General features: G+C 32.3%; 1 protein-coding gene across 1 annotated transcript in view; it reads right to left on the bottom strand.

Moving 5' to 3' along the window:
- Window positions 1-13,489, bottom strand: part of LOC108912719 (dynein heavy chain 10, axonemal) — a 46,729-nt gene that overhangs the window by 7,648 nt on the left and 25,592 nt on the right. The window contains exons 12-13 of the mRNA XM_018718040.1: window positions 10,355-10,791; window positions 9,563-10,299 (exon numbers count right to left, since the gene is read on the bottom strand). Of these exons, the coding sequence (XP_018573556.1) occupies window positions 9,563-10,299; window positions 10,355-10,791 (1,174 nt within the window). The remainder of the gene's footprint in view (window positions 1-9,562; window positions 10,300-10,354; window positions 10,792-13,489) is intronic.

The raw sequence follows: 13,489 nt of genomic DNA, 5'->3' as shown, positions 1-13,489 counted from the left end.
TTTTTCAATGTATTGTCTTTATACCATAATCATAATTCTATATATAAAGTATATTAAGAAAGATGATATTACAAGAAGCATCTATTTTATAGAAGTTACAGTATATTTTAGAATTCAATGTTCTGAGTGGTTTATCTCCAATTAATAAAACAGTGAAAAACAGTTGCTTTAAGAAAATGTAATAATAATAATAATATGTCTTTATTCTCTACAATAACAATGAAATTATAAAAACAAACAAAAGACGGCGAGATTCAACAGAGTTGCTCTTCCATCTAACCGCCTAACACGTTAAAGTGTGTGTGTAACATAAACAATATCATAAACACATATGTCCACCCACACACAGGCGTGAACTCAATGCTAGACAGCGAATAATATCAAAAGCTAAATTATATATAAAAAAAAAAGAAAAAATTAAATTCTCCTCTCAAATATACTGGCCTTGACCTGTCTTCTAAAACTGATAAAGTTACTAGCTGATTTAACTGTAGGAGGTAGGTTGTTATAAATATGTACAGCGTTGTAAGAGAAAGATCTGCGAAATAGAGCAGAGGCATGCATAGGTACGACATAAAGGTCTTTGTAACGAGTTGAACGGCTATGGACATCACTACATTTAATTAATTTTTTGAATAAATATTTGGGTCTTTTAGACTTATTAAGCTTAAACACCAAACATGCCATGTGCAGTTGGAAACGCTCATTTAAATTAAGCCACTTAGACTATTTAAATGTGTCACTAATGTGGTCATATTTTCGTAATCCATAGGAAAATCTAATACATGCATTTTGCATGTATCTGCAGGCTTTCTTAATCTTTATTCAAAATAGCGGCCAATAAACTGTGTCACAGTAAGCAATATTACTAAGAATTAGGGAATCACATAATTTTAATTTTACATCTACTGTTAAGTAATCTTTGTGAACATAAAGGGATCGCAATTTAGCATAAGATTTTTGCAATAAAAAATTAACGTGTGTGGAAAACCTAAGATCTCGATCAAAATACACTCCTAAGTTTTTACAGTCATTACTAGGATTCAGAATTGTTCCATTAACAGAAATTTTAAAACGAAAATCATTCGAGATCAAATCTTTATTCTTACCAACAACAAGAAGCTGCGTTTTCGTTCCATTTAAAACTAAACCATGTGCTTGAGACAATATCAAGATATTATTTAAATAACTATTTATTTTTTGAACTGAATTATCCAGGTCACCCAGCGGAAAACAAAAATATAATTGAAAATCATCTGCATATTGATGCAAATTGGCATTTCTAACCGCACCCGGTAGGTCTGCAGTATAGATTGAAAACAGGGGACCAAGCACACTACCCTGCGGCACTCCTACAGTAATATTAATTAAAGTAGAAGAATTTCCACTAACAACAACTTTTTGACGTCTACCTGACAAATAATCCTCAAAAATGTTAACAACTCTGTGATCAAGTCCAAAATATTTAAGTTTACAGCACAAAGTAGCATGATGAATTGTATTGAAAGCCTTGCTATAATCAAGCAACACAAGACACGCATTTTCATTATTATCATATGCTCTATATAACTCATCCGACACATGTTATAGAGCAGTAGAAGTACTATGATGCGTTCGAAATCCTGACTGCGTTGATGGTAGAACGTCAAATGTGTCCAAAAAGTGAGTCAGCTGTTCATGAACAATCTTTTCCAAAATTTTTGAAAAGGTACAGAGTATGCTAATGGGACGAAAATGTGTTAAATCAGAGGGTTCTGAATTCTTAGGTGTAGGGATGACTACAGCATCCTTCCAACAAGATGGAAAAGTAGTGGAGTTCAAGCATTCATTTATAATAAAAGTAATATGATTGAGTAAATGAGGCATAATCAAATTTATCATCTTACAATTAATTCCATCAACTCCTTTCGTATTAGATTTGATAGTGTTAAGAATTTCCAGTACCCTCTGTGGTGAATCATTATTAAATTTAAATTTTTCGGATATATTATAGGCGCTAATTTATCCCTATAAGTATCAGCAATATAATCATTGCCAACATTAACCGATGGTAACTTGTTAACAAAAAAGTTAAAATCCTGAGGGCTCGCAATAAACTGGGAAGAATGTGAATTATTGCTTGGACATTAAGAGATTTCAAGGTCTTCTAAAAAGCTCTAGAATCAGTTGCAAACTTATGTTGTTAAATACCCTCTCTTTTCAGATTTAATAGCTGTGCTTATAAAATTCCTAAGATCTTTGTACTCTTGCCAATTAACCTCAGATTTACGTTTTTTATATTTTAAATATACACTATCCCTTAACCGCATCATTAATTTAAGATTTGGCGTAAGCCAAGGAGCCGGAGGTTTAGATATTCTTATGGTTTTAAAAAGCGCGTGCATATCAAATAAAAACAAAATTTTATCATTAAAGTAATCAACCATTTCATCAACATTATGTAAGAGTCAAAAAANAAAACGAAAATCATTCGAGATCAAATCTTTATTCTTACCAACAACAAGAAGCTGCGTTTTCGTTCCATTTAAAACTAAACCATGTGCTTGAGACAATATCAAGATATTATTTAAATAACTATTTATTTTTTGAACTGAATTATCCAGGTCACCCAGTGGAAAACAAAAATATAATTGAAACTCATCTGCATATTGATGCAAATTGGCATTTCTAACCGCACCCGGTAGGTCTGCAGTATAGATTGAAAACAGCAAGGGACCAAGCACACTACCCTGTGGCACTCCTACAGTAATATTAATTAAAGTAGAAGAATTTCCACTAACAACAACTTTTTGACGTCTACCTGACAAATAATCCTCAAAAAAGTTAACAACTCTGTGATCAAGTCCAAAATATTTAAGTTTACAGCATAAAGTAGCATGGTGAATAGTATCGAAAGCCTTGCTATAATCAAGCAACACAAGACACGCATTTTCATTATTATCATAAGCTCTATATAACTCATCCGACACATGTAATAGAGCAGTAGAAGTACTATGATGCGTTCGAAATCCTGACTGCGTTGATGGTAGAACGTCAAATTTGTCCAAAAAGTGAGCCAGCTGTTCATGAACAACCTTTTCCAAAATTTTTGAAAAGGTACAGAGTATGCTAATGGGACGAAAATGTGTTAAATCAGAGGGTTCTGAATTCTTAGGTATAGGGATGACTACAGCATCCTTCCAACAAGATGGAAAAGTAGCGGAGTTCAAGCATTCATTTATAATAAAAGTAATATGATTGAGTAACTGAGGTATAATCAAATTTATCATCTTGCAATTAATTCCATCAACTCCTTTCGCATTAGATTTGATAGTGTTAAGAATTTCCAGTACCCTCTGTGGCGAAACATTATTAAATTTAAATTTTTCGGATATATTAGGCGCTAATTTACCCCTGTAGGTATCAGCAATATAATCATTGTCAACAATAACCGCTGGTAACTTGTTCACAAAAAAGTCATTAAATTCCTGAGCGCTTGCAATAAACTGGGAAGAATGTGAATTATTGCTATGGACATTAAGAGATTTCAAGGTCTTCCAAAAAGCTCTAGAATCAGTTGCAAACTTATGCTGTAAATACCCTCTCTTTTCAGATTTAATAGCTGTGTTTACAAAATTCCTAAGATCTTTGTACTCTTGCCAATTAACCTCAGATTTAAATTTTTTATATTTTAAATATACACTATCTCTTAACCGCATCATTAATTTAAGATTTGGCGTAAGCCAAGGAGCCGGAGGTTTAGATATTCTTATGGTTTTAAAAAGCGCGTGCATATCAAATAAAAACAAAATTTTATCATTAAAGTAATCAACCATTTCATCAACATTATGTAAGAGTCAAAAAAAGTCCTGAATAAAGCTAACGTAGTCAAAATTAGAAAAATCACAGAATGTTCTATATACCGGCAGTTGTTTAGTAATATTAATAGTCCAGGCGATACTTGTTTTGGGTTGGATAAAACGCATATGATCGGAGATTTTTGCTTTAACATCTTCTAAATAACATCAGAATTGATAATATTTCTATCACGGAATGTTCTATATACCGGCAGTTGTTTAGTAATATTAATAGTCCAGGCGATACTTGTTTCGTTTTGGATAAAACGCATATGATCGGAGATTTTTGCTTTAATGTCTTCTAAATAATATCAGAATTGATAACATTTCTATCACGGAATGTTCCATATACCGGCAGTTGTTTAGTAATATTAATAGTCCAGGCGATACTTGTTTCGGGTTGGATAAAACGCATATGATCAGAGATTTTTGCTTTAACGTCTTCTAAATAACATCAGAATTGATAACATTTCTATCACGGAATGTTCTATATACCGGCAGTTGTTTAGTAATATTAATAGTCCAGGCGATACTTGTTTCGGGTTGGATAAAACGCATATGATCGGAGATTTTTGCTTTAAGTATAAAAAAAAGTATAAAAAAATAGCAAAAAAATTCATTTTTTTCTTGTATTTCTCGTCGACAACTTAGCAACTATTCGTTTTAGACAAAAATGGAAGAGGAAAAAAAGTTTTGTAATTAAATTTTGATCAAGATAGAGTTAGTTGCAATTCGAAAAATTAATTATTGTTATTGCAAAAATCGGAAAAATCATTTAAAAAATTGCAAAAAATGCTAGTTTATTTGTCAATTTTTTTCAGACACTTGAATAATACCTAGGATCTTCATACTTTTCCCAATTAAACTTCTTAGTGCATAGAATCATCACACCAAATTTCATCCAATTCGGTTCGATAGTTTTTACATAATAATTGTTTAATTTTTTTTTTTTTTTTTAAATTAAAAAATTTTCAAAATCAAATTTCTAAAAATCTAAAGCCTTTGAATACTTGAAAATTTCACCACAAAAAGAAGAGCTCTCAAGCTTTAAAATGCTTTTTGAAAAATTCAAATCGGACGATTAGGTGAGCCGTGGTGATTGTTTAAACATTTTCGCAATTTTCACGCTTATAAACAATTGCAATAATTTAATGTTTTTTTAAATTTTTTTTTATTTTAAAATATGGTTTGAAAGTACTCGGAAAGACGAGTATTTAAAAAAAAACCTGATGATCCGCCCATTATTTTCGGAGTTATAGCCCGTTAAAGTTAACCCTTATTTACAGCAAAACTATAAGGGTATAAGGGCTGTTTTTTGAACTAATAGGTTTGTCATTCCGAGTACTTTCCAGATATAAATTTTCAAAATTTGCAATCACGGGCGTCCCATTTAAAATGTCACTCAAAGATATTCAAGACCGCGTGAAATCAATGAGGTATCAGTGGTGGGGGGAGCAAACACACAGCTACTCCGATCTGAATTCTCGAGTTCAAAACTGCGACGCTCGGAAAAATTTCACTTATCTCAGCTTCTAATGGACCAATTTCGATGATTTTTTTTTAAATCGATGTCTCGCAACTTAAAAAATTCAATTATCATATTTTCAACTACCTTTTATTATTAATTATTGGACTTTTGACATGCCGATAAACAGTTACTTTAAAAAATGATTAATTTATTATGTTTATTTATTTACTATGTTAATATTCACGACCAAAATTTTTGCATGTTGCACCAGGTAATACTAGTAAGTTTGTTTAAATATTATAAAATTGTTTAAACAATAATTATTTAAATAAACAACTGAAAATTGGTATTAATTTTTAGTTGTACGATAAATTTCTAAAAATCTTTCAAAAAAAAATAAATTGTGAATAATTATAATTTTAATTTTTTCGTTTACTTTTAAAATATTTATCTAAAATTTATTTTTTATTTATAAAAAAAAGTATAAGAATCTTTTGGATACTTAATTAATACCAACAACATGGTGCAACATGCAAAAATTTTGGTCGTGAAAATTAACATAGTAAATAAATAAACATAATAAATTAATCATTTTTTAAAGTAACTGTTTATCGGCATGTCAAAAGTCCAATAATTAATAATAAAATGTAGTTGAAAATATGATAATTGAATTTTTTAGTTGCGAGACATCGATTTAAAAAAAAATCATCGAAATTGGTCCATTAGACGCTGAGATAAGTGAAATTTTTCCGAGTGTCGCAATTTTGAACTCGAGAATTCAGATCGGAGTAGCTGTGTGTTTGCTCCCCCCACCACTGATACCTCATTGATTTCACGCGGTCTTGAATATCTTTGAGTGACATTTTAAATGGGACGCCCGTGATTGCAAATTTTGAAAATTTATATCTGGAAAGTACTCGGAATAACAAACCTATTGGTTCAAAAAACAGCCCTTATAGTTTTGCTGTAAATAAGGGTTAACTTTAACGGGCTATAACTCCGAAAATAATGGGCGGATCATCAGGTTTTTTTTTAAATACTCGCCTTTCCGAGTACTTTCAAACCATATTTTAAAATAAAAAAAAATTTGAAAAAACATTAAATTATTGCAATTGTTTATAAGCGTGAAAATTGCGAAAATGTTTAAACAATCACCACGGCTCACCTAATCGTCCGATTTGAATTTTTCAAAAAGCATTTTAAAGCTTGAGAGCTCTTCTTTTTGTGGTGAAATTTTCAAGTATTCAAAGGCTTTAGATTTTTAGAAATTTGATTTTGAAAATTTTTTAATTTAAAAAAAATAAAAAAATTAAACAATTATTATGTAAAAACTATCGAACCGAATTGGATGAAATTTGGTGTGATGATTCTATGCACTAAGAAGTTTAATTGGGAAAAGTATGAAGATCCTAGGTATTATTCAAGTGTCTGAAAAAAATTGACAAATAAACTAGCATTTTTTGCAATTTTTTAAATGATTTTTCCGATTTTTGCAACAACAATAATTATTTTTTCGAATTGCAACTAACTCTATCTTGATCAAAATTTAATTACAAAACTTTTTTTCCTCTTCCATTTTTGTCTAAAATGAATAGTTGCTAAGTTGTCGACGAGAAATCCAAGAAAAAAATGAATTTTTTTGCTATTTTTTTATACTTTTTTGCAATAACAATTAAGCCCACGTTTTTTTTATTTGCATAGAAAAATTATCATTTCTGATGTTATTTAGAAGCCGTTAAAGCAAAAATCTCTGATCATATGCGTTTTACCCAAGTACACCCTTTGTAAGACAGATATCGCCTGGACTAGGTTTAAATGACACTTTACCAAATGGTGGTCAGAAATACCCTGCATATTTAACACTTCAACATTAGTCGGCAAATTTACATCAGATGACACAATAAGGTCAATTAAAGTTTTATTCGTCGCTGTAATCCGAGTAGGAGAAGAAATAAGTTGTTGTAAACCATATTTAGTTAAAAGGCTATTTAAGGCAACGAAATCGTGAGTTTTTTTAAGTAAACAATCAACATTAAAATCACCACCAAAGATTAGTACATCACATTCAGGCAATAGTGCTGTAAACGCATTTTCAAGCTGTGCAAGACTATCTGATAAGTTAAAGCGGGGAGGTCTATATAAAGTACCCAAACAAAGTTTTTTACCACGAATTTTAACCGAGATCCAGAGTTGTTCAATAGCATCCCCATAAGGAATGTCAAGTAATTTAAAGTTAATAGATTTATGCACAAAAAAAGCAACACCATCTCCTCTCCCTTCACGATCCTTCCTAACAATATTATAATCAGCAATTTTGAAGTCGTCACTACGAGTACTATCATCCAGCCATGTTTCAGATAAACCAATTACAGAAAATTTTTCATTAAAAACTAAATCCTTAAACAAATCAAAGCCAGTTCGTATAGATTGAATATTAAAGTGAGAAAAAGAAAATTTACTATTATGCATACTAAGATCGCTAACCGTGTTCCTGATATCAATCTGAACTAATATACCTATAACTATAAAAACTAACATACATAAGAATGTCCCATTAAAAGTGTTTAAGCAAAAATACCCTATAAATAAATTACTTAGAAGTATATATGGAAAATATTTAAACCTAAGGTGTGTCTGAACTGATTAGATTAACTAGGGAAAAAAATCACTTTAAAAACAGCCGAAGAGTTCCTAAAGTAAACAAGCTATATTAAATATAATTCTATTCCTACCGCATCGATGAAGTTAATCAACGCAATCATACAAAGTTTTCTTGCCATCTTTTAGCATATAAATTTTACCACCTACAGTCCAAACCTTGTCTTTTCCATATTTTTCTTTCACAGTTTTCAAAACCATATATCTTTCCCTATAAAGGTCTTCAAAAATTGAGATGTTCAAACCCGATCTCTTTAAACTTTTCCTAGCTCCAAAAACTTCTGCTCGTTTCCAGTTATTAACAAAGGTAACTAAAACGGGACGTGGATGTTCCATACCAAGTCTTAACTTACCCATGCGAAAACCACAGTTGATGTCTGAGACAAAGCAAGGAACATTTAACGTTTCACTTATAAATAACGCCATAAGCTCAGGAACATTTTCTTCTTTATTTTCTTTGAAACCATGGAATCGAAGACCATTGTTTTTAATAGACTGCTCACAGGAACTAAGTCTGTTATTTAACTGTTTAATTTCCTTGCTATTGGAAGAGACTGTACACTTAAAGACATAACAGATTGGTTAAGGTGAGTAAGTTTTGCATTAATTTCATCTAATTTATCCAGCTTGTTTAACTTATCATTAAACTGTATGTCCATTTGCACTAATCTATTCTCAACCTCTCCAATTTTTGCAGTTAATTTAGAAACAAAAGAAGAACAGACCTTATTAATTAAGTGTTCAGAAGCACCATCACCACAGCCAGTTTTATCCATCTTACTATCTGCTCTCGTTTGAGGCATGACTATTAAATCGACGTGGTAGAATAAACACTCCAAGTGATGCAGATTGAACAATTTATGGATTAGTTGCAGTGCAAACCAAATCAACGGATCACTACAGCAAGGTTCAATGTATCTTTATACAGTGGGCACAACGACAGCAATTGAATTAGGTATAAAACACGTAATCGAGCGAAAATTGCAGGAACTCACGACCCGCTACTACGCACTCCCTAGCATCGTCGACTCCAATGATATTTACCAATTTTCTGATCACCTTGTACATGCCAGATGAAAATTCTCCATGCCAACTGCATTTTAAAGACAAGCAAAAAGTTTAATCAAGGTTACCTTTTTCTCGTAAAATGAAAAATAAAAATATTTTCCCTCTCTTCCACTCTAATCGTATATACCTATACTGAATAATTAAGAAAAATTTAATTTGGCAACAATGAATGCCATAGCTTGCTCTCCAGATAGCACATAGTTGTTTAAGGTTATACCAGCCTGTCTAGCGAAAAATTACGAAAATAAGATAAAATAAAAATCAGTTTTCACCGTGAAATTTGAGGAAACAAACTTATGATAGGTGTTTTTAAAGGCCCAAGGTAGCCCATGTATAAATATCAATCAAATTTATATTTCAAAAAAGCAAATGTACAGGGTGTTCCATTTAAAAAAGAACAACTCTGCCTTATATCCTGTTTCAAGAGAATTTCCTAAAACTTTAGATTTGCCAGTTTTTTAAATAGAGTTTCGCTCCCGATAGAAATAAATAAGTACTAAGTACTATGGCCAACTAATATGTGATTTATTACCTATATATTCTTCTTTGGTTCCATCAGATGGTATTACATAGTCAACGGAACTATCCTGATAAAAGTGGAATGGCTGAAAAGTATCAAATAAGAAATCTCCCATGTACTCATTCATATAAGTTCCAACTATCCTTCTGTCAAAATCATCAATCACTCTTCCACCATACATTACTTCTCCTATCAAATATTTCAAGCTGTTCCAAGGTAGCCTAGTGTCTTTAGCCTTAACGGCTTTTGTGAGATACGTATTCAAGATCAACACGCAAACGTTAAAGTCAGATTCGTTAAAATCATAACAAATATTCCAACCAATCTTGTCATATCTTCTTCTCTCCTGAACCACAGCATGGAAAAATGCCAAAACATATATTAATTTCTTAAAAACTGGGTGCGAACAGGATTCCAAAGTTTGTGCCGGCATCTTGAAATAAGTGTTCCGTAAATTCAACTTTAAGCCATTTGGAGGTTCCATGACGACCTTGAGAGACCTCTGCAAAATGCCTATGGGAAAAGTCCCAACGGGGTCTGTAGTAAGCCACAGTCGGAAGTCCGGGTGAGGTTTGCCGATTTTCTCCAGCTGTTGTTCTAAACCTTTTATAAATGCTAACAGAAGATGGCAGTTTTGAAACATTAGCCATTGCCCCCTGGATACGGCTGTGTCTAAAAGGCTGAGAGCTATTGGCTCTTGCCCTTGCCCCAAGGAGAGGTACTTAAATTTTCCACCTCCAAAACCGCACCTAGAATAAACAGATAAGGCCTGACAATTTCAAACAATTATATGTATATTTTTACCTGTCTCCTAATTTCATTAATTCTGCTGTAGGATCAGATCCAGGACTGAGGATAAAAACTACAGGTGTTACAGGACTACTCTGTTCAAAAATATTATCAAGACTTATAACGGGTGGCATTATAAATTCTTCTCCCATAACTTCTGTAATGTAATTGCCAACCGCCCTAAACACTCGATCTATACGGAAACATCTCAACAGCATTAACATTTGAAATGGAGTTATTTTTTTACTGTAATCCCCGGGAAGTTCAACCGATTCTGGAGTGTCCAGATCATACCAATTTTTCCATGTCTCCAGGTTGTGCTCAATTTCAAACGGAAGTTTACCAAAAGACTCTTGGAAATCGCTCGATAATTTTATTATATTTTCCCAACCCTGGGTTGATATCCAACTTGCAGGACACTCACGGGTAGATTTTTCCAAACTGATACTGCCCTAGATAAATGGAATAAACCAATAGAAATAATTTCAGTTAAAATAATGGTTAACACTTAATGAAAAATGATTTTTTTGGGGTATAAGATGGCCCACCATTAGGTCACTGCCTTTTTTTCCTCGGTTATACAAGTTATGAAGAATTGTATAAGGTGGCGGTTATATTGGATAAGAATTCATGCGAAAACCTATTTGCACAGAATTATATGAATTCCTAACAAATTATTGCTATGAATAGAGCAGTTACACGGTTTTATTTGTAATAGTTTAAGTAAATCCCTGGTCCTTGTGGGAAAGTTATACAATGTAACACTAACCCAATTAATATAGAGGAGAGCTCCTGACAAGGGGACAAATGAGCCTATGGCAACATACAACCAGGTGGTGTATTCAGCTTTAGGAGTTACTACAGCAGTGAAGGATTTCCCTGCTATGCGGCTCTCAACTGAGCCTAATAATTCACTGTAGGAAGAATTAGTATGTACTATTGAAACTCTCTCAATTGTAACAAAATTTTAGTTAAGCCATTACATTATAAATAAATTATTTTGTAACATCCATATTTTCCTCAATTTCATCTAATTCTATAAACCTCCTAGTAATATCATCCTCATTGTATACCACGTAAACATCAGTTAAAAACAGAATGGTTACAGTCTCAGAGTGGAAAGGTAAGTTTGCTTATTTTATTTTCTTTCTTGCAAATCTGAAGGCAATTTACTTTTCCCTTCCTCTGTAACAGAGAAATTAGAATTATTTCACCAGTCCAACGGAATGTTTTAATACAATGTCAACCATCTAGTTAGCCTCAACTGATCTAATCCAATTTTTTCCACTGACCTATTGGAGGACCTTCTCCAGACAAGGGCAACTTAGGCATCTCAGCCCAGCCCTTGGAGGTGGTTAGTCATAGTCGTTCCCAGCAAAGCCTAGACTTGTCAGCTAACAGAAGCTCAACCAGCATTATCGTCATTATTTGAAGAACATAGTCTATTACGACAAATCCCCTTTAAACTTCACAATGCCACCCATCTGGTCACACATAGCAAGTTATGAAAGACCTATTTAATAACAACCACTGTCCTTAATCATAATATGATGTGCAGATCAGTTAAAATCTTTCTTTTGTAATTTTGTAGATGTTAAAGTTTTATGCGCTTGTTTACTTGCCAATTTAAAATGTAAAAGCGTTGCATAATGGAAGATTCACGGAACAGAGCCTCAACATGGTCACCTGTTTCGATGAGGCATCCATAGAATGGCTGACTTCTGGAATTCTCCACAGGAAAGTCCTTTCGATGGGCTTCCTAAAAAACAATATGGATCCCATGCTTCTTTATAAAAATATGATCATTTCAATTTTCACCAGCCACCACTGTCCCATCAAATCTTATATCACAATAATCGTAAGAGAGTGTTCGATCCAAATGTGCAAAATATATAGGATGTTCCATTACAAAAAAACTCTTATGCTTATATTTCTGTAACCCAATGCTTAATGTTTTTGTAATTTCAAAAATAAAAAAAAATCCTACAACTTTTACCTTCACCTTTTTTTTGCTTTGTTAAAATAATGGAGAAAAAAGGGGCTGACATTTAAGGTGGACCACCCTGTATATTGAGGATATTAGTTTTATAGAAAAATTTGTTGCCTCCTGCCAACTTCACTGAACTGATATTTGTTACCAAAGCTCTATTTCAAAAATATTATTGTACAATCGGGTGTTTGTCATCTTTTCAGATATCATAAAATAAAATGTGGCAAAAGACCCGACACATATTTTTTTATTTTTGCAAAATATCGTTATTTAACTGGCAACTTAAAAAAGTGTAAAAGTGAAACGAATTTGGTGGACAGCTGTGAAGTACTAGACCGTTTTAATTGTACTGTGAGCTGTGACCATGTTGCGAAGAGCCAGATAGTAATAGAAGTTCCAATTCCTTGGTTCACTTCTTGCAGAAATAAATAGGAAAAAATCATTTTTGAACTGACCAATCAGGGTTTACAAAAAAAACACGTTGCCGAAAACAAGCTACCATGTACCTTAAACCTTTATTTATATAAAATTTCAATGAAATATACATAGTTTTTTTGGAAAAGATATTGCTAAAATTCTAAAAAATCATCTTTGTCGCCCTATATTTCAAAAACAGAAGACAGCAGGCATATGGCCCATAGGAAAAAATGGTTTTATTTTTTTAATTTTACCTCACTCAAAATTTTGTGCATTCATCTCCGCAAATCTTGTATATTATACTTAATCAATCAATAATTATGTGAATTTTTTAAAACTTCCACTTTGTTTTGATTTCTTGGAGACATTCCGTGAAAGAAATACTGAATTTGCAAAAATGAACAAAACAAATTTTGAGTTCTAGGTAAAGTGCCTTTTAGCGGTGCATAATGAAACTTTTCTCTGTCTGGTCCAATAGAGCTTCATCTACTTAGTGGGGGTGCCAAATGAGAGACTAATCGAACTTGAATTAAATTAATTATTTAAATAGAAAAATGAAAAAAAATGAACTTTGACAAGCTGTAACTTGCAAACAATTGACAATTTGAAAAAAATTTTCATTATATAATGTTACTATTTTAATCCGTAGAATCACCTACCGGAGTTTCCTCATGGATTTTCAGAACACCCTGTATATGAACATCTGCATATTTGCAATTTTGTGAAATAGAGCCCAGTAAAAA

Source organism: Anoplophora glabripennis, unplaced genomic scaffold (assembly GCF_000390285.2).
Source record: "Anoplophora glabripennis isolate ALB-LARVAE unplaced genomic scaffold, Agla_2.0 scaffold879, whole genome shotgun sequence".
Lineage (NCBI taxonomy): Eukaryota > Metazoa > Arthropoda > Insecta > Coleoptera > Cerambycidae > Anoplophora > Anoplophora glabripennis.
This window is presented reverse-complemented; position numbering and strand designations above follow the sequence as displayed.